Here is a 22,180-nt window from a genome sequence, read left to right on the forward strand (position 1 = left end):
AAACATACATTTGATTTGAGTCTATAACAGCCTTTGTATTTCCTGGTAATTCTAGTGTTAAGCCATTTGTTTTGGGATTGCACTATTTTGGGCAAAAAAAAAAAAAACTACATACTTATTAGTATCTATTTCACACGTGTCCTAAATTTTTTTTTATTTTCAAACTACTGTATTGTTAAATTGTGTAATGTCTACAATTTGGTTATGTGAATTACAGCTGAACTTAATGAAAAAGGGTCATGAACGGTTTGCAGAAAATCTTGTTACCTGGCTGAAACAAGCCCCCAGATGGTAAGATACAGTTGGGAACTGCCAGTTTTGCTAAGCTTTAGTGGCACAATGGCCTGTTAACACAGATATTTCAGGGTTGCAGACATTCGGCTTCCCAAGGTTTGCATTACAAAGTACAGGTACTGGTCATAAAATTAGAATATCATGGCAAAGTTGATTTATTTCAGTAATTCCATTCAAAAAGTGAAACTTGTATATTAGATTCATTCATTACACACAGACTGATGTATTTCAAATGTTTATTTCTTTTAATGTTGATGATTATAACTGACAACTAATGAAAGTCCCAAATTCAGTATCTCAGAAAATTAGAATATCATTTAAGACTAATGCAAAAAAAGGATTTTTAGAAATGTTGGCCAACTGAAAGGTATGAACATGAAAAGTATGAACATGTGCAGCACTCAATATTTAGTTGGGGCTCCTTTGGCCTGGATTACTGCAGCAATGCAGCATGGCATGGAGTCGATCAGTCTGTGGCACTGCTCAGGTGTTATGAGAGCCCATGTTGCTCTGATAGTGGCCTTCAGCTCTTCTGAATTGTTGGGTCTGGCATATTGCATCTTCCTCTTCACAATACCCCATAGATTTTCTATGGGGTTAAGGTCAGGCGAGTTTGCTGGTCAATCAAGAACAGGGATACCATGGTCCTTAAACCAGGTACTGGCAGCTTTGGCACTGTGTGCAGGTGCCAGGTCTTGTTGGAAAACGAAATCTGTATCTCCATAAAGTTCGTCAGCAGCAGGAAGCATGAAGTGCTCTAAAACTTCCTGGTAGACGGCTGCGTTGACCTTGGACCTCAGAAAACACAATGGACCAACACCAGCAGATGACATGGCACCCGAAACCATCACTGACTGTGGAAACTTTACACTGGACCTCACGCAACATGGATTCTGTGCCTCTCCTCTCTTCCTCCAGACTCTGGGACCTTGATTTCCAAAGGAAATGCAAAATTTACTTTCATCGGAGAACATAAATTTGGACCACTCAGCAGCAGTCCAGTCCTTTTTGTCTTTAGCCCAGGCGAGACGCTTCTGACGCTGTTTCTTGATCAAGAGTGGCTTGACACAAGGAATGCGACAGCTGAAACCCATGTCTTGCATACGTCTGTGCGTGGTGGTTCTTGAAGCACTGACTCCAGCTGCAGTCCACTCTTTGTGAATCTCCCCCACATTTTTGAATGGGTTTTGTTTCACAATCCTCTCCAGGGTGCGGTTATCCCTATTGCTTGTACACTTTTTTCTACCACATCTTGTCCTTCCCTTCACCTCTCTATTAATGTGCTTGGACACAGAGCTCTGTGAACAGCCAGCCTCTTTAGCAATGACCTTTTGTGTCTTGCCCTTCTTGTGCAAGGTGTCGGTGGTCGTCTTTTGGACAACTGTCAAGTCAGCAGTCTTCCCCATGATTGTGTAGCCTACAGAACTAGACTGAGAGACCATTTAAAGGCTTTTGCAGGTGTTTTGAGTTAATTAGCTGATTAGAGTGTGGCATCAGGTGTCTTCAATATTAAACCTTTTCACAATATTCTAATTTTCCGAGATACTGAATTTGGGACTTTCATTAGTTGTCAGTTATAATCATCAACATTAAAAGAAATAAACATTTGAAATACAGCAGTCTGTGTGTAATGAATGAATCTAATATACAAGTTTCACTTTTTGAATGGAATTACTGAAATTACTTTGTCATGATATTCTAATTTTATGACCAGCACCTGTAAGTGACTGAAATCTTCATATCAGAATCAACCTGGTCTTCATCTGATAATAAAAGTGAAAGTTGAACAGAAGGCGCCCAGTAGACACCCAGGAACAAATAGCTGTAATTCAACAAGTGACAACTTTGATGGACAAAATATTACACCTGTGAGAAGGCACCAATTTTGTAAGTACAGTGACTGTAATCCAATCCCAAGAGGTTATACCTTTCTTCAATAATTAGATATAGGTAAATTTCAGAACTCTGCTTTCACTCTCCAAAATAACGTTTCTCTGAAACTTAAAAGCTGATGAGCTGCTGTCTCTTTGGTGAGCTGAAGGCTGAGACCCACTTTACCAAAGTGAGCTCATTCTGAAGATTGAGGAGCAGCCATGACTTCAAAAAGAGAACTTCAGCATCTAAAGTCTTGTGCTATAAGTGCTTTTCCCTATGAAGTTGCATAGGACACAGCAAAGAGCAAGCTGAGAAAATGCACAGCACACCGTGGACTAAGGACCACATCATAAAGGAAAAAGTGCACTCCAGTGCAAGAAGAATCCTGGGGCAGGAACAAAGCAACAACTCCACACAGCATTGGACATCATCTTTAAATAACTAGCAAACAGCCAACCTCTTCTGTTATATAATACAGGAATCTAGATAGATAAATATATATCAATATAAATATGCTATTATATTTCTATAATCCTTTTGTGTATAAATAAATTGTATTATTCTGTGCCATAAAACGAGTGTGCTTCAGTTACCTTGATACAAGTCTTAATTGCTGGAGACCACCACCTCCAACAGAGAAAGTAAGGGGACATAAAGTAGGAGCCTTACTGAATTTTTTAATTACTGGTATTGCCGAAAGCAAGAATATTTAATTAACCAACCAAAATTCTGTCACTCCCTGAAGACATTAACCATAGCACTTGGGAGTATGCTGATCTGGACGTGGCAAAATGGTGTACGAAACCTCTAGGACTGCTGCAGCAGAGCTACAGCACAGACCAGGAGACCCCGAGCCAGTGCACTCCCAAAGTTTGCCAGTAACCATTGTCCGCACTGTGTGAAAACCTCCTTTGCACAGGTTGGTGTTTTATCCATTTGCGTGCTCATAGACCCTCCTGCCTTCCCCAGGATAAATTGTCTTCATCGCATCATGAACACTAGACTAGCTTAGCTCATTCGGCGTGTTGGAATGAATGGCTTATTCTTGTAAAAATTTTCAGATGTTCTAATTCTAGTAGTGGTAAAGATTAGCAATAAAATGTATACAAATTTTTACAAAAAAAGATAACCTGTGAGTGACTACAGTGAATGACACTCTTATAAAGACTAGTCTAATTAAACTCTGCAGTGTTAATCTCTGACAATTAGAAAAATGTCTAAAACATTTTTAATTCAATCCAGTAGGAACGCTTGATGACAGTATTCATGATGACAATACATTGGTACAGTACCGTATTTGTTTATAGTGAGAGCCAAACAGAACATGGCACTTGCCTAGTACAAAGTGCTAAAGAGATCAATAATAATAATAATTCTTTGCATTTATATAGCAGAGTGACCCACAAAAGTGGTGTTCTGCCCTAACCCTGCCTTGCTTCTATGAACAGATCAGTCTCACTTACTCAATAAAGAAAGACAAAAATTGTATATCAAGGGACATTAGTGCTCTATAGGAGAGATGGCTGACTAGTCCTTGTGCTATACCTTTGACTGCCATTTTTTCCTATGTGACACGCACAATTTCTATTTGTGCAGCAATATCTATTCATGAAGTTGTTATATTGTTGATGAAGTACGGTTACTTTGGTAAATATGTCCCAGAAGAAAACCAGACTGGCAAGATGAGCCACCACTTATTATGAAGCAACCTTCTACTTTAAATTCTGCATTTCAGGAATTTACTGTGGAGATAAGAGAGGACCACAGTACTTTTAAATCTGGAGTAAAAGCCCTTTCATATTGATGCTACTGCTATACAAGAGGGGCAATGGTAACAAGACAAAGAAATCACTTCAGTTTAAAAAACAAAACAAAAAAAACCCAGCAGAACATTGTAAGTGACAAGCTGGCTGATCTGGAGGACGCTTACTGAAGATGAAATGATGTAAACAGATCTCTATTTGGCTTACTAGAGGGAGCTGTGTGGCTCAGACTCTGCTGGATTTATCACATCTAAGCTGCCAGTTGGGTTCTCATCACTTCAAGAACCAGAGATAGAGGTTATGTGGGCTCACCACTGGTAGTCAGATCCTCAGTCGTCACAACGCCCTCATGCTTTCATTTTTTGTTATCTATGATTTATCAATCTCCAGGAAAATCTAGAAGCTTTCAGGATGTTTTGACTTTTGAATTACAATGGGTTCAGTACTTTCCTGATTTCAGGAGGGTTGCAGTGGTTCATGAAAACTGTATGACTTGCTGTGTTAACGGCCAAAGAAGTTGGTCTGCAATCTTCCATTCTTTACATGTCGTCTCTAAAGTTGAGCTCCAGAACCTTCTACGAGGTCTACAAGAATGGGAACATTTCAAGAAAGTGGTAAAGATTTCTGGAGGTGAAGCAGAAATTTGGGTTGGCATCACTGCTGCATTGTGGGTACAGCTTCAGATTATACCCATTGGTGTTGTCCTTGTTGAATTTTAGCATTCTAAAAGGTGTAGTGTATGGATGGCTCCATGTTGGCCTTTAAAATGTGAATGTCAGCGGGTGTGCATGTGTTAGTAGGTCACGCAATGGACTGACACCCTGTTCTGGATTGCCGTGAATATGTAAGTGGGTTGGACAATATTCTGTGAATATTCCATTTATTTAGAACATCCTATAAACTCTGCTAGGTGGGAGGGAAAAGACAAAGTTGTGTTTCTGGACTGGTTGATAGACAAAGTACAGTATAATTTAGAAGTGAAGAAAAGATTTTAGCTGAAAACTGGAACCCACGGTGAAGTAACCCTGATGTAGAGGACCTAAAAGAAAACAAATATTTAAATGTAATGAATACAGTTATTTCTGTTTTAATAATTCTGACATTGGCTAAAGGAAATATGAACTACTATACTAAGTGTTTTAATCAGAACAATAACATTTAAATTTGTTGTAAAAATGAAAACTGTTTTCTGTGCAAACTCATTTCTGCAAACATCTTTGAGTTCTCTTGGAGTACCATCTGTACCTTACTCATCTTTCGTTTGTTGCTTTAGCCTCTATTTCAATTCTTAGCATGCCTGATCTGGTCAGTTACAACATTGCTGTCTTCTTCATGTCCCGCATTTCTCATGTTCCTGTACAAACACTCAGATCTTGGATGTAGTGTCTCCATTGTCCCTTTTGTCTTCTGCACTATTTTTATATATGATGAATTTTAAAACATTTTTTATAGGCTATGGGTGAAAAATATTAACTGTAGTACAGCGATTATTAAAACTTACAGTGGTGTGAAAAACTATTTGCCCCCTTCCTGATTTCTTATTCTTTTGCATGTTTGTCATACAAAACAAAACATTTAACCACTAGTCAAATATAACACAAGTAAACACAAAATGCAGTTTGCAAATGGTGGTTTTTATTATTTAGGGAGAAAAAAAAATCCAAACCTACATGGCCCTGTGTGAAAAAGTAATTTCCCCTGAACCTAATAACTGGTTGGGCCACCCTTAGCAGCAATAACTGCAATCAAGCGTTTGCGATAACTTGCAATGAGTCTTTTACAGCGCTCTGGAAGAATTTTGGCCCACTCATCTTTGCAAAATTGTTGTAATTCAGCTTTATTTGAGGGTTTTCTAGCATGAACCGCCTTTTTAAGGTCATGCCATAGCATCTCAATTGGATTCAGGTCAGGACTTTGACTAGGCCACTCCAAAGTCTTCATTTTGTTTTTCTTCAGCCATTCAGAGGTGGATTTGCTGGTGTGTTTTGGGTCATTGTCCTGTTGCAGCACCCAAGATCGCTTCAGCTTCAGTTGACGAACAGATGGCCGGACATTCTCCTTCAGGATTTTTTGGTAGACAGTAGAATTCATGGTTCCATCTATCACAGCAAGCCTTCCAGGTCCTGAAGCAGCAAAACAACCCCAGACCATCACACTACCACCACCATATTTTACTGTTGGTATGATGTTCTTTTTCTGAAATGCTGTGTTCCTTTTACGCCAGATGTAATGGGACATTTGCCTTCCAAAAAGTTCAACTTTTGTCTCATCAGTCCACAAGGTATTTTCCCAAAAGTCTTGGCAATCATTGAGATGTTTCTTAGCAAAATTGAGACGAGCCCTAATGTTCTTTTTGCTTAACAGTGGTTTGCGTCTTGGAAATCTGCCATGCAGGCCGTTTTTGCCCAGTCTCTTTCTTATGGTGGAGTCGTGAACACTGACCTTAATTGAGGCAAGTGAGGCCTGCAGTTCTTTAGACGTTGTCCTGGGGTCTTTTGTGATCTCTCGGATGAGTCGTCTCTGCGCTCTTGGGGTAATTCTCGTCGGCCGGCCACTCCTGGGAAGGTTCACCACTGTTCCATGTTTTTGCCATTTGTGGATAATGGCTCTCACTGTGGTTCGCTGGAGTCCCAAAGCTTTAGAAATGGCTTTATAACCTTTACCAGACTGATAGATCTCAATTACTTCTGTTCTCATTTGTTCCTGAATTTCTTTGGATCTTGGCATGATGTCTAGCTTTTGAGGTGCTTTTGGTCTACTTCTCTGTGTCAGGCAGCTCCTATTTAAGTGATTTCTTGATTGAATCAGGTGTGGCAGTAATCAGGCCTGGGGGTGGCTACGGAAATTGAACTCAGGTGTGATACACCACAGTTAGGTTATTTTTTAACAAGGGGGCAATTACTTTTTCACACAGGGCCATGTAGGTTTGGATTTTTTTTCTCCCTAAATAATAAACACCATCATTTAAAAACTGCATTTTGTGTTTACTTGTGTTATATTTGACTAATGGTTAAATGTGTTTGATGATCAGAAACATTTTGTGTGACAAACATGCAAAAGAATAAGAAATCAGGAAGGGGGCAAATAGTTTTTCACACCACTGTATTGTTTGATGTCTATAGAGTTGAAGTTCAATTCTGTAAAGTGGCATACAAAAGTAAATTGCTAGGTTTGTAACTTGAGCAAAGAATCAAACAAAAACACATCCAAGTGGAATATGCCTGGATAGTTGAATGTAGACTCCCGTTTATAAAATAGTGTAGTTTACTAGAGTACACTTCCTCTGTCTTAACCTACAACAAACGTTGTCTCTCCAAAAGTTTTACTCTCTGTCAATGCTTTATTTCATTTTAAATATACATTTTTTTCACAGTTGTTCTTTCTCTCAGCTGATGCCTACCTCAGTGCCAGCGTAAAGGACACCCATTCATTGGCACAACAAATATATGCAAGTTTTCTTGGAAATGATGCAGTGAGTATTTTGTTATAGTTTTGAAGTTGATTGCTATTCAAGTTTGATGCAGATTTAGTTGATAGCTTAGCTTCAGACTTCTTACACACCTTTTTCTCTTTTGCTTCTAGCCATTAAAAATTCCATTATCCGAAGAACTTGGTTCAGATATTGGTAAGTTAATATTTTAGTTTTATTGCAGCTAATCCCATTGGTTCTGTTATAAATTCTGCAGAGCTGTATTATAGATTCCATTTCAGGTTCTCCAACTATCTGTATAGATTGTATTTTTTTTGCTTTACATTCCAGAGTATGTTTGGATAGGGTATGTGTGATTGGACAGCCTGCTCTCAGTAAACTGTGGTACTAAGGGGGTAATCCACAGTACTGTTAAGTGATGGCCATTTACATTCCTATGAAACTGTGTTGTGACTCCTTTTAGAAACCAACACTATCAGCAGTCCTCCTTCTGAAACTCTCTTGTGATTTTGGCACGATGTATCACTACCCACATGTATGTTTACAAACAAACTAGTCTGCATTCTGTATCTTTATCTAAACTTAAAGAACTATAGGCTCAAAGAAGATTGAAACCAAGGCTTTCCTTTTCTATATGTTACACATTTTCATTTATCTTTTGTACTACATGTATCTACTTGTCCTGCATACATATATTACATGTCCTCTATATGATATACGTTTGTATAATGTGTAGTTACTAAGTAAAAAAAAAAAAAAACTTACACAAAGTAAAGTCTTGATTAAAGACCATTTTAAAAAACTAAACTGATTTCAAAAATATCCTTGTATCACTGCACAAAATCTTACTTGTATTGTAAAAATAATCCACCTTAATAAAAGGACAAGTGTCTGTGTATGTGTGTGTATTTATGTCTCTATTAATCGGGACTTTCTTTGCTGTAGCCAGCAGAACATTGAGGAGCTCGATGTTTAGGAAGGAGCAGAATGTTGCTGACATATGTAGCTGTGATGTTAGTGTTACACCATCACAAGCCATTTTCACTGGTCATTCCTTAGCTTGTCTAACTGTAGCAAATGCTCAACACTGTGTTTTATGCAAAGACTCTGTAACCTTTTGTAATTTATAATGCTGTTAAATAAATGGTTTATTGTAATATTATACACTTCATAATTTCACTTTCTTCCTTTACACGGTCATTCACTTAAATACAACTTCACTGGTTCAATTATTCATTCTAGAAAACTTTCAAATCAACATCAAATTGCCGTCTAAGTAAATAAATGCCTTTGGCAGTCTTATTGCCATTAAATAAATGTATACATTTATGTCATGGTATGTATCGATCTGTTTGAAGTATACAGTTAGCCATGGAAATGCAAAATAAATATAACTAATTTTAATATATTACAAAGCCTATGGATTTCCTGTGGGTGTCAGGCAGGGAAAAAAATCATCCAAACAGATTATTAATTCATCTAAATGGATTATTTTTATTTTTCCTTCCTGACAGACACAGGTCTCCATACAAAAACATTTAAATGTGTGTTTAATTTAGTTTCTTTCATGTTTAAAATAATACAATTACAATGGTTCAGCATGATCAAATATCAAAATATTTAATAATATTCTGTCAGTTTTTTGATATTGTTTTTGCCCTCCTTCAGGCTAATTTCAAATGTTCCTCAATAACAAGTTCACCAGTCACCCAATATTTATTGCTTTATCTTATAAAAACGTAAAATTATTTTCAGGTGATAGACATGAACGTCTCTGAGTATAATGCTTGATCATAATTTATTAGTAAAAATATAAATAAATACTAAAAATAATCAGAGTTACAATATGGTCTCATATAAAAAAACAGGATGATCGACATTTATACAAATTAATTTTTATAAAGTAAAACAGTGAAATGTACTTAAAGATAATTAGAACCAATTACTATGCTGTAAGTAGCCAATATCAGACATGTTACAAGTTTGCAGTTGTTTAGAGTGAAGCATACTGGAAGTGTGCAATCATTTGCAAAGATGAAGCGATTTATAAATCGATTTAAACAGTGAGCTGACCCTTAGTTTATACACTCTTCCCTAGCAAAATGCACTTTAGTATAAGCTGTGGCATGCTGTACACTTAATTATTCATGGCTGCTTTCTGGACTTCAGCACCATTACATGATTCAATTAAAAAAAATTATATATAATCGCAAGAATCAGATCAATACTTGACAACTGTCTTGGCTTTAAAAATGGACATATTCGGTACGTTTTTATGCGTTATGCCCCGTGCCTTATAGGGTTCATTGTTTATAATATATATAATATACACACATACAAAGATTACTTTTAAACAACAACAAAGCTGTATTATATGAGAATAATATCTATTCACTTCTGGACGCACAATAATTAAGTTTCAAGGACTTTCTTGTATGTGACAGAACTGATATGAAGCATGTTCCTGATGAGAAGGTGTTCGAAATGTTTATAGGAATGCTTTAATAATAAACAGGAGAATGAATTTTGCCTGAGAGTCACCACACCGAGTCAGACATTTTCTCCGTAGCTGGCTGCTGCAACTTTTTTGGGGCAAATCTCAACTCTTATACTGACAAGTTACAACTTTGGCACATGAGCTCTGATTTACTGGATATGTTTCTTGCCATTGCAGAGAGCAGAGTGGAAGCACAGGAAGACATCATTGGAGCTCTGTCAGAAATTCAAAAGCAAATTTTACCCAGCATTAATAGACAAATTCAAGACTACAGGTAAGAATTTCTTTTTGGCTTCGGTTTGTTTCAGTTCTGCTTCACCACTTGGGTTGTTTATGTTGTTAACTACAGCTATTAGTACAATTTTTTCACCACTTAGCATACATTGGTATTTAATGCTAGGCACTTCAAATGTGTTTTCATTTTACTTTGTAAATAAAAGGAGTCTAAAAAAATTGAAGGAATAGAATTAAGTCCAAATTTTAAAGTTGTTTCATCTTTTTTAGTACTCTAATGGACTTTTGTTACACCGCATGAGTAACTGTACAGTAGTTATGCATGTAATCAATAATACAGTAATGAAAATCTGCAGATATAACCAAATGTAATCATGTAAAATACATGGTGTTGTATTACTTGGATGCCCACAGACAGCCTAATTATAAAATCCTGGAAAAGAAGCCATCCTGTCATACTAAGCAAGTAACTTACTCTTTAGCTCAAAGTCCAAGCAAAATGAGTGAAGCATATGTAAAAATATAAAAAAAAAAAAAAGTCATATATGTTTTGAGAAAATGACAAAGGATCCTTAGGTGGCTTTAACTTATTTTTTTAGGAGCAAGCAGATGATCGGGCTTGGCCATTTATTTGGTGAAGGGGATCTTCAAGAACTAGAAGATGACCCAGCAAAAGAGAAGCAGATTATTGACCGACAAGTTGCTGCTCTGTGGGATATTCTGTAAGACTTCTAATATCTATACTCTAATTCCACTTTTGTGTTACTCGAAATAAAACTGATGTGGCCTTAATTATGTCTGCTACTAAAACAACCCTGTAATCCTAACATATTTTTTTTGTAGGCAATGACACTGCCTTATGGCATTAGGACTTGTGTAAAGGCATTTAGAAATGCTTGTGCTTGTTTGACATAGTATCAGGGGATAGCTGGAAAATTACAAGTTTGGTATTTTTCAAGTCAGTTACTTCTTCTCAATCCACCTTACTACAGTCGATTCCGCTTAATCGGACCACATCGGAACGTGATCATTTTGGTCCTAATAACCGGCTGGTCTGATTACAGGAACATGCCCTATACATGTGCAACCAAGACGGGACATGCTATAAGTAACATATTAAAATATCATTATGACTTTTATTGTGCTGCACACGCGTATGGCGAATGTACAAACAAGAACTACGTACATGTACATGTACGGATGCTTACAACTTTGTTTATTGAAAAAGAAATCTATAAATTCTTCGAAACGATCTACACAACACTCAGCATGCGAAGCACAATAAAAAAGGTTACATTACCAAATTCCAGTCAACGTTTAAAGAACTTGTCTAGTGTGATCTGACGCATTCTGTTGACACGCTGCACTTGAACAAAATCAGTTTCAATGCGTTTCGGCACTAAAAGCGTCCAGTTTGACTTTCTTGAAGCAAAAGCTTTCTCGTGTAAACTTTAATCCTTATTGACAGGAAGGAATTCCTTGCTTGTTTACGCTCGACTTCATGTCGCCGGCTACTGGCCGGTCCATTTTAGGAAAGAAAGGGCAGGCATGTTCACCCCCACTGGTTTGCACTTGGTACAAATTTTCCGACTTCCTGACCTTTGATAAAAGCATAAATTCTCCTGGGGAGCCCAGGGATCTTCCCGATGTCGCTGACCCGCTTTACATCCACTTTCAGCGGGCAACTTGTGGCTTCTTTTTCTTATTCTCGGTCACATTCTTTGGTCTGATTAAACGGAATTTTGGTCCAAATAAGTGAACAATATTAGGCTTATGTAATATGATCTGTTTCGGTTCTTTAGGATTCGGTCCGAATAAGCAGCTGGTCTGATTAACAGGTGGTCCAATTAACCGGAATCGACTGTAAATGGATAAGTGTCTGCCTCTGTGTCTGTCCGGTCTCTGTCCTTCCAACAGGTGGCTCATTACAAACGTTTGATAAAATACACTGCATTTGGTATTCCAATAGATGGCACATCAAACATTTATGCTGCCTTTATGAATCCCATACTAAATAAAATATAACAGACATATGCATTGCATGGTGCACTGCAAATGTTAACATTGAAGTCTGTGTTGATTACTTAGATTTCAACATGTCTTAGACGGGTAGTACAGGCAGTCATGGTTTGCCACATAAAACTGTGATCTAAAGTGAAGCATATTTTTTTTTAAATAAATTTTAAAAAATTCTTTGTTGTTGCACTTTACAGTGGCGCTAATGGATACTCTGTGTCCATAGGTGAATGAGAAAAATTCAAAAATTACTTTAAAGCCAAAATAGATATCTAGTATTGTCCATGTCATTTTAATTTGTTAAAAAAGCACAAACCAAAGCATTGCTGTGACATTCATCCATTTTAAAAGGAGACTGTGTGCTTTACTGTGCTGCTCGTCTTCTTCTGTGGCACCTTCAAGGCCAGGTATGTGAATGCACCTTGGAAAGTCATCACCAAGTGCTGCTATCGACACTGAATGTTGATGCCCTGATGTGAATGGCAGTCTCTATTCTGTAGAAAACTAGGCAACAATAACTGAAAAAGGGCACGCTTAGAACAGGTTATATTCTTTCATTGTAGAGAAGGTTATTTCATTATTTCAGCGGCTGTTTCCACAATATGGTGACACGTGCTGTCACTTCACTCTGCTCACCGACGGTCAGAGGCAACCAATATGCCATTCTTTTCCCTGGCTCCTTGTTGGTGGCTATGTATATTAAGTGCCTAAGCTGTCAGCATTTTTCTACCAAACATGTACTAGTAGTCTGTCATAATTTACAGGCTCGGCAACTTGGGTGTTTGAGGTCTGTGCCTTTGACCCTCAGCATTGCCGCCACTGCTTGCAGAGCTCCTGTAATGCCAGCGTCTGCAGGTAGCACAGAGCTGTCATTACTGCCTCATAGCCCCAGGGTCTGCTAGAGGTTTGCTTGTATTTACTGTTTGATTGTTATAGTACAATGTACAAGTACAATGAACCTCTTATCTGTACTTTTAACTACACTGCCATGCAGTGTGTCTCTCATTTTTACTGTGTAGGGTATGTGAAATAACAACACAATGTCATGGGAGAAAAGTAAGCACTGTTCAGGAAAAGATAATCATAAGATGTGAGCATCTGTCTTTCATTACAAGCCATGGTAGAATATAACTGCTTAAAAAATAGAATTGCAGAGGCAAAAGTAGGAGAAGAAGTTAGTGCTTGGGGGCCTGTTGGGGTTGTCATGACTCTATCCATGATGGAGGCTGTGAGCAGGAAATGTATTATTACCTCAAGAAAAAGAATTCAAAGAATCTGTAATAAAGTCATATCTAGTTTTCTTTTGTTATCACAAAGGTGCCTCATAACGGCAAAAGGCATATTCTCTTAAATCGAAATGTTTGCTGTTTCAAAGTGGACATTTTTGGTAAGTTTTAAGGCTTTTTCATACACCTATGGGCCTATGTATCCATTAATCCCATTGTAAGTTGTACAAATATTACAATTTATAAAAGAAGCCCAGCCTTGGAGCCATGCGAATAATACACGCCCTGTGTACCCTGTGAGACATACTGTACTTAATTTCACATTGGTTTCAATAAAATGCTTTACTTTCTACTGATTTAAGTTTGATGCTAAATGAGCACACTAAGTAGAGTTGTCATAAGGTTATTTTGGATATATGATTAAATGCCAGCTTACACTGAATGATTATGCACATTTTGGTTTGGTGAATTTTGCAGAAATGTTTCTTCTAACATGATAAAACAGTAACATAGTACTTCAGGTGAGGTCTCACTCGTGTATTATACAATTTAAGTATAACCTCTCTTGACTTGCATGTGTTGTGAGAAGTAACCCAACATCCTGTTAGCTTTTTTGATCGCTTCTGTACACTGTCTGGATGTAGATAGTGATGAGTCCATTATGACTCTCGTAAGGTGTCCTTTCAAGTTTCAGACTTTCCATTGTATATTTGAAGTTAACGTTTTTACTTGGCACATGGGATATTCTACTTTTCTTCTTCTTCTTCTTTCGCCTGCCCCTTTTAGGGGTTGCCACAGCGTATCATCTTGTTCCATCTAATATTTTACTCTTACTGACATTAAATTTAATCTGCCACAAATCTGTCTAAGCCTTAATGCTGTCCAAGTCCATTTGTAACAACTTTGCTGATTGTACATCATCTGCTCTTCAAGTCGGGATATCTCTCCCACTTTTGTTGTACCGCTGATTGTTTCTTTTCTTATTCTGTCCTTTTTTTGTCACTTCACACGTTCATTTTAATGTTTCATCTCTGACAACTTCTTCTCCTACGCTCCCTTTACTACCCAAATCTCAACTCCATACATCATTGCTGGTCTTACCCCTGTCTTAAAAACCTTCCCTTTTAACCTTTGCCTTCATTCTTCAATCACATTAGACACCTGACACATTCTGTCAATTGTTCCATCCACACTGCACTCTGAATTATCTCTGCATCTAATTTTCCATCTTGGATATTTAAATTTATCCACTCTGTGCAGGCTAACTTCTTAATCCTGATTGCCATTACTCAAAGATCTGAGCTAAGCTGTCCATTGATCTGCACAGTATTTAGACCCTTTAAGCAACACTTATGTCTAGTATCCATGAAGTTTGTTCTTATAGTGGTTCAGGCAAGATGGAGAGAAGTCGGATGAGGCATTTGGTTGAGCAATTAACTCTGCATCATCATTGTAGTGATAGGATTCAGATCTTGCTGCCTAATGATTTAACCTAATAACTGGATGGCCTATGCTTTTTAATGTGAATTTCCCCTTGGGATTAATAAATTAATAAATTATCTGTTATTCAGATGTTCAGTCCACCAGAAAAGGAAAAATGTTAATATTAGTGTGTAGACATTTTATATTTACTAAATAATACAAATTCAACCTGTGATGGAGATATTTGTTCACAAATATACAACATCTGTAAGAATATGAGTCTGCTTTAATCAAATTGTTATAGACTATGAGCTGTTTTGTAATCAAATAAATTAGTAATATGTTCGTCAAATGCATAACTTTCATTTAGCTTTTAACTTTGTGGTCTTCTACCTCAATGCAAGTGGTGAAATGAACCTTGATGTTTCTCATTCTGAAATATCAGTTCTATCAATACAGAATATTCTTATGAAAATCTTTTTCTACCACATGTGTTCTAAACTGTTTTTCAATTTCAGTGTAACTGTAGTAGTTTATATTATTACTAGTAATAGTATGTTGACTTTTGCTTTGTTGCACTACTCAGGCTCTAAATTAGAGGGGGTGGTAGTTCTTATTAGTCAGTGTATTCAAATACATGTTAAAAGTAAACTGAATTAATATTCAATTATCTTTTGTTTAATGCAGGTGTAAACATGAAGACCGTAGGTAAGCCTTTTTAAAACAGCTGAAAAATAATAGGTAAACCTAATTAAATGTGCTTTGTATGGTGTCATGGGTGTAATCTATTTTGAACTTTGTTTTTTCAGCTTTATTTTCTTTCTTTCTGTCTTGTTCAGCTGTTCTTAGACTACTACAACCAGACATAACAGCCTTTTACCAAATGGGATTATTTATACCTAAATAACTTTGCCACAATGCAGCTAATTGGCTCAAACATATTAGGAAAGAACTTTCACAAATTATCTTTTAACACTAGAATTACCAGAGCCTACGAAAAAACTCGTAAATCCGTCCCACCTTAAATCGCGTCTTAAATCCGTTTGCACCTCTCCGCCAGAGTCTTTTGTCATCTAAATGTGCTGATAAACAAAAGCTACTAGCAGCCAGCTATTCCATCCCCCCACCGACTTAGAACGAATTTCTCCTAGCTCATGCCTTGCCTTGATTTGATTATCTGGGATTGAAGTGGAGTTTTAGAGTGGAAATAATATAGCGTTATTTGGAGTACACGCATTTCATGTGTGTTCCGTTTCTATAGTAGTCTGTGCAAACACATTTTTAAAACAGAAACGTTTTTCATATTCTAATAGTAAATGACAAAATGTAGGCATAAACTATATAACGTATGAAGCCTGAAGTCCATATATCAAAGAAACACTTTCACAAAAGGTACAAATAAGAGAACACGTGCACTTTTATTCAAAAATATAACTGCACAAAAAAAAAAAGCCGCGTTAGCATGCCACATTGACACTCTTACTACAACCGCCACGGTGGCGTAATGGTATCAGCTCCTGACTGGGAATCAGAGGGTGGCGAGTTCGATCCCGCACGGCTCCACTTCGAGAAGTGAACTGCTCTTATTCTTACAATTTTAGAATAACAACATAAATTTGATTTCAGTCTGTAACAGCCGGTGTAACTTATGATACTGGTAAAGGTTAGCTTTTTTTTTTTTTTTTTTAATTCACTTTTCATTCTTGCAGTCGCATTCAGAATCAATCCATACAACCCCATCTGACACAGCTGTTTTCACATAAATAAAAGTGCATTTTTATTCAAGAGTATAACCGAAGAATAAAGAAAGCAAGTTACAGTTGGTGGTTGATACGACAGCTTGCGTGGTGCAATGCTAAGAACTGCTGATTTCAAGTGACGGTGAGATACGAAGAAGGCAGCTTCGCCAGCGTTTGTGTGTCAGAACCCTTTTTTTGGGGGGGGGGGGGGGGCGGTAGTATGCATCGTGGTACACTGCAGACCTATAGCGCGTCTTTATGTCAGATGGGGTTGTATGGATTGATTCTGAATGCGACTGCGAGAATGAAAAGTGAATTTAAAAAAAAAAAAAAAGCTAACCTTTACCAGTATCAAGGGCAGGTAGGATGAGATTACTGGTAGTTCAGTAACCTTATGACCTGAGGAAGAAGCTGTCCCTGAAGTGGGTGTAGCGAGTAGTGAGGCTCCGGTAGAGCTTTCCAGAAGGCAGAAGTGAAAACTGGGGACAAGCTGGGTGGATGTCATCAGTGATGATGGATTCCGCTCTCGTCAGACATTTTGTTGAGTAGATGGTTTGAAGCTATGGAAGGCTAGCGCCAAAGATTTTAGAAGCTGTACGGACAGTGCTTTTGGTGGAGTTTGTGATCCTGGCAAGTCAGGGTACCAAACCACACCGTGATGGTCAGGATACTTTCAATAGTGGCATAGTAAAAGTTGACCAATGTTTTGGCTTCTACCCCAAGGCCCTTTAGCCTCCTCAGGGGGGAAAAAAAGCCTTTTTGACTATGCAGGTGGTATTGACTGATCACGAAAGACAGTCAATAATCTGGACACCCAGGAAACCTGAAGCTACTAACTATCTGGACAGAGGAGCTGTTGATGTGGAAGGGAGCGTGACTGCCTTTATCCTTCCAAAGTCAAGAATGATCTCCTTTATTTTGTCAAAATTCAGAGAGAGGTTGTTGTTATTGCACCTTACAGTCAGGTCTTTTACCTTCCTCTTATAAGCATTGTCACTTATGAGGCCAGTCGCAGTGGAGTCATCCACATTCTTGATGATGCTGTTGCCCTCAAGCTTTGCTGCACAGTCATAGACTGAATAGGAGTGGGTACTGGGATTTGGTGGATTTGCTTTGATTAGTTCAACTTGGGCATAATTTAGCTTATTTTTTTGTATTAACTTCTATTTCTTCAGCAGTGTTTGTTTGGCAGTCTTGTCAACGTGAAAATAAAAAATTCTCGCTTCCCCTAGCATTATTTCCATATTTAATCTCAAAGTTAAATGGACTTAATTCACTGGCTTGCCGTTTCTCTGCTAACAACCTTCACTCCTTTCAATATCTCTATGTACACTTCAGTATTTCATCTTTGTATTTTTATAAATACCTCCAAGTGTGCAGCTGCATCAAGTTATGCTTTCTTATTCCTATCTTCATTTTGTACAAAGGTTTACAGATCCTTCTTCTAAAATTAAAGTAACTGAAATGCTTTACTGATTATTAGATATACAAAGTATTTTTTTTTAAATTCGCAGCAATCTTCAAATGGGAAAGGGATATGGGATCATGTTTTTTTATTTTTCTTTTTTTTTTGCTGAGCAGTGGCTTTCTTTTAGCTACACTACTCTAAGGAAACTCATCAATATTCATGAGGGGGTGGAGCCATCAATCCAAACACAATGGCACATAAAGTAGAAGCTGTAAAGGCAGTTTTAGAACAAACTGAACCATTAGTTGAATCAAGTGATAGTGATGACAATGTGAATTGTTCATGTGACACTGACACAGGGATATTAATGCATATGGCTGAGTGCAGCTGAACTGCTGTGATATGTCCAATGAATTTCGTTGCCTGAAAATTCACTAAGGTGCCTGATAGAAAGTCGAAATGATTGCAATCAGGTAGAAGAACAAGAAGGATGTTAGCTTCCTAAGCACTGTTCATAATGCAACAATTCTCAATGTTCCTGTCAGGGGAAAGCCTTGCGCTGTGGGAGCCAGCAGTAACACAAGGGGTGTATCGATCATGTGGATCAGGCACTGACATTCCACCCTCTCCTTCTCAAGCAGCAGAAAAAGAGAGAATGTTTTTCCCCATTCTGGTGCTTGATGTGGACATTAACTGACGTTCCAGACCTTTATCTGCATGATTTTATGCATTGTGCTGCTGTTGCCACATGATTGGCCGATTAGATAATTGCATGAATAAGCAGGTGAGAAAAGTGTGACAGTGCGGGTCTGGCTCCAGCTCCAGCTCCAGCTCCATGCTCCCTTTTCTCATTTGGGGAGCCTCTTGAACCTGACACCATTAATAGTCATGGCCGGGATGAGTTGTACAAATGAGGGCACCACATGAAGCAAGGGGAAGGTGCAAAAGAGCTCAGTGCTTTTATTAAAAACCAATCAACTAAAAGGTGTTCAAAAAGAAAATGCAGTGCTCAAAATATCCATAAATAATCCATAAAAACAAGGTGAGTGTGGAGGTTAAAATCCAAAAAAAATTCTGGCAGGAGTCTTTAAAATCCTCTGTCCCCAGTGCTTCTCTCTTAAAACCAACGTCTCTCCAGCTTATCTTTCCCGGACCTTGCAGCACGGAGAGATGTCCATCAACAGGTGCAGACATCCAATTAAACCTGTCCCTGCCGCCTGATCCGCTGCATTCCACAGGGAATCACCGGACCCTGCTCTCGTGCCCACCGCTGCCAATCCAGCCTCCACCTGGTAAGATGACACATCGGAGTGTAGTGATCACTCCTGCTCCTGGCTGCTGAGCAGGAGTGATCCTTGTGCCCCATCCTAAGCACTTACCTCCTGGGGCACCATTCCCATCCGCCTGCTTCTCTCAATAAGTGCCAGCTTACTCCTGCTCCTGCCTTTCTCTGTTCTTTAACATCTGCCTTCTTTTTGTCTCCGTTTTTTTTTTCCCTTCACACCCACGCTTCCCCTTTTAAAATGGAGACGTGGCACAGCTGTGTCGATTAGCAGTTCCTGGCACCAATTAGGGTCATGGACAATTCTACACCTGTGCACTTAGTGTAAGGCCGTCCACTCCTGTATTGTGCCCAGGAACTGCTGTCACCATGCTACCATACCCCCTTCTACCAAGACACAAGTGTGGTGATTATTTATTTAAAATGCCACACAGCCACGGATCTCACTTTACCACAAAGAAAGTATAATGAAAGCATGCAACTGTCTAGTCAATTCTAAAATTTCTTTTAAGATAAGATTATAGCTGTAATCCTTACTTTGTTTTTTTTCTTTTTAGTTAAAATATTTGCAAAGTCAAAATAGAGTGTTTAGTGTGTTTCCTCTGTTTGTGTGTGCTCTCAATCAGTTCCCCAATGACCTCTGCGGTTATTCTCTACCTGAGACACTATGGTGTTAAAGTAAAGGATTCCAGACTCTTAATGATGTTGAACCAGTCACATGAGAAGGAGAAGTGGTCGTCATTCTTTCCAAAACCAAAAAAGGTACACTAAATGGTTTGTGTTTGAGTCCAGTCTTACAGTTTCTATACTTCTGACTGTATCTTTTTGTACATTTATTTCTTTCCACCTCTTGTATTTCTTTCCAGGTCAGTACTGCAAAGAAGGAGAGAGAAAAAGAAGGAAGTGAGGACAAGAAGAAAAAACTCATTTTAAAATATATTCCCAAGCCTAAGATCCCATCGCAGTCCAGTAAGAACTCACTCCATTTTTGTTAGGTCTCTATCTATCTATCTACTGTATCTATCAATTGTGGTAGATTGCCCATACACAGACAGACGGGCATCGTTTGAAGTCCAACAAACGTTTATTTTACAATTAAAGTGCACAAACCCAGTGCTGCAGCACCAATCACCCCACAAATCCAGGCCAAAACCACACTCTGCCTTTCCTCTCTTCAGGCCGCCTCTTTCCTCTCCCAGACCTCGTCCTCTTCCACCTGACTCCAGCCCTGAATGAAGGGAGGCGTCCCCTTTTATTATCCCCCGGATGTGCTCCAGATGTGCTCCGGCAATCTTCCACCGACACGCCCCAGTGTGGCGGAAGTGCTGGCTGTATCCCCGGAAGCACTCCGGGTGTCCCTGCTCCTCTTCACCCCAGCACTTCCTGGTGTCGCGGAAATGCTGAGGTCCAGGGCTGCCAAGGCATCCGGGCGCCCCTTGGCGGTGACCATGGGCCCCTACAGGGTTGAGCTTCAAAGCTCTGCACCCATGGCCCCCAAAGCAACCAGGGCAGTCACCCCCTCGTGGTCTGGAGGAGGTGTGAGCCCTCCTCCGGTCCCCTTGGGCGTCCCGGCTGGGTACCACCCCCAGCCGCATGCCACACCATCCATCCATCCATCCATCCATCCATCCATCCATCCATCCATCCACCCATCCATAGGACAATAGCAAACAAAACATAAAGTTACCGAAGCTTACTTGAAAAAAGGCACACATCTTTCAGTTCATGTAGTTAAGATGGATCACTTCTTTAGCTACTTATAAAGTTCCTGGTGTCTGCACCTTGAAAGTGGTTTAACTTCATTTGTTGAGGGTTTACAAAGAGTTCAAAATACTTTAAATTAAGCTATCAGAAAAGCATACCAGCAGAAATATGACTCGTAGTAAAAAAAAATTCTCTACAGTCCAACTGTCTTCGTTTTAAGGACTTCAGTACTAGGGTGTTGCACCGTGTTAGCCATTATGAATGTAGTGAGAAGTCAAGCAATATGACACCTTTTATTGGCTAACTAAAAAGATTAAGACTTCAGTGAAATTCAGAGCAAACAGTGCACACAAGAAATAAGAAAAAAGGCTTATAATAAAGGCCAAAAAAACAAAGGAAAAATTCTGGTCTATGGTAACTATCTAGGTAACTATCTATATATACTGTACACTGCTCAAAAAAATTAAGGGAACACTCAAGTCACACATTAAATCTCGATGGCTGAAATATTCAAGTGGAAAATCTTTCTGAGTAATACTGTGTAATTCATTGCAAATAAAATGATGTATTATCTGTCAAAGGAAATCAAAATCAACAAACCACTGGTGTCCTAGGGAATCTTCTTCCAGACCTGGATCAGGGCATTAGTGAGCTCCTAGGCAGTCTGTGGTGCTACTTGGCAGCATCAGATGCACCAATACATAATATCCCAGAGGTTCTCAGTTGGATTCGGGTCTGGAGAACGTGCAAGCCTGTCAATGGCATCAGGACGCACTGCACCAGTGTAAGGTCTGACAATGGCTCTGAGGATTTCATCCAAGTATCTAACAGCAGTCAGGGTACCGTTGCCTAACTTGTGGAGGTCTGTGTGACCCTCCAAAGATATGACCTCTCCAGACCATCACTGACTCCCCTGCTAAACTAGTCATGCTGGATGATGTTGCAGGCTGCATAACGTTCACCATGGTGTCTCCAGTCTCTTTCAAATCTGTTACATGTGCTCATTGTGACCTTGCTTCCATCTGTGAAGAGAACAGGGCACTAATAGCGGAGCTGGCACTTGTGGTATTCTCTTACGAATGTCAATTGAGCTGCACAGTGAGGGGCTGTGAGCACAAGTCCCACTAGAGGATAAGCCCTCATGCCACTCTCATGAAGTCTGTTTGTGACAGTTCTGGCAGAAACATGCACATCAGTAGCCAGCTGGAGGTCACTTTGTAGGTCTCTGACAGTGCTCCTCCTGTTCAGGAGCAGATACTAGTTCTGCTGCGGGTTGATGCCCTTCCATGG

At 38.9% G+C, this 22,180-nt stretch overlaps 1 protein-coding gene across 7 annotated transcripts in view; it reads left to right on the plus strand.

Moving 5' to 3' along the window:
* The window catches only part of arhgef11 (Rho guanine nucleotide exchange factor (GEF) 11), a 212,617-nt gene that overhangs the window by 98,798 nt on the left and 91,639 nt on the right, over window positions 1–22,180 (plus strand). For all 7 annotated transcript variants that reach the window (XR_007933657.1, XM_051919914.1, XM_051919917.1 and 4 more), the window contains 7 exons: window positions 7,306–7,404; window positions 7,515–7,557; window positions 10,037–10,133; window positions 10,693–10,815; window positions 15,445–15,465; window positions 19,813–19,948; window positions 20,053–20,155. Coding sequence is in view for 6 of the 7 variants with exons in the window: in XM_051919914.1 (XP_051775874.1) it covers window positions 7,306–7,404; window positions 7,515–7,557; window positions 10,037–10,133; window positions 10,693–10,815; window positions 15,445–15,465; window positions 19,813–19,948; window positions 20,053–20,155 (622 nt within the window). In the remaining variant the exon portion in view is untranslated. The remainder of the gene's footprint in view (window positions 1–7,305; window positions 7,405–7,514; window positions 7,558–10,036; window positions 10,134–10,692; window positions 10,816–15,444; window positions 15,466–19,812; window positions 19,949–20,052; window positions 20,156–22,180) is intronic.

Source organism: Erpetoichthys calabaricus, chromosome 16 (genome assembly GCF_900747795.2).
Source record: "Erpetoichthys calabaricus chromosome 16, fErpCal1.3, whole genome shotgun sequence".
Lineage (NCBI taxonomy): Eukaryota > Metazoa > Chordata > Cladistia > Polypteriformes > Polypteridae > Erpetoichthys > Erpetoichthys calabaricus.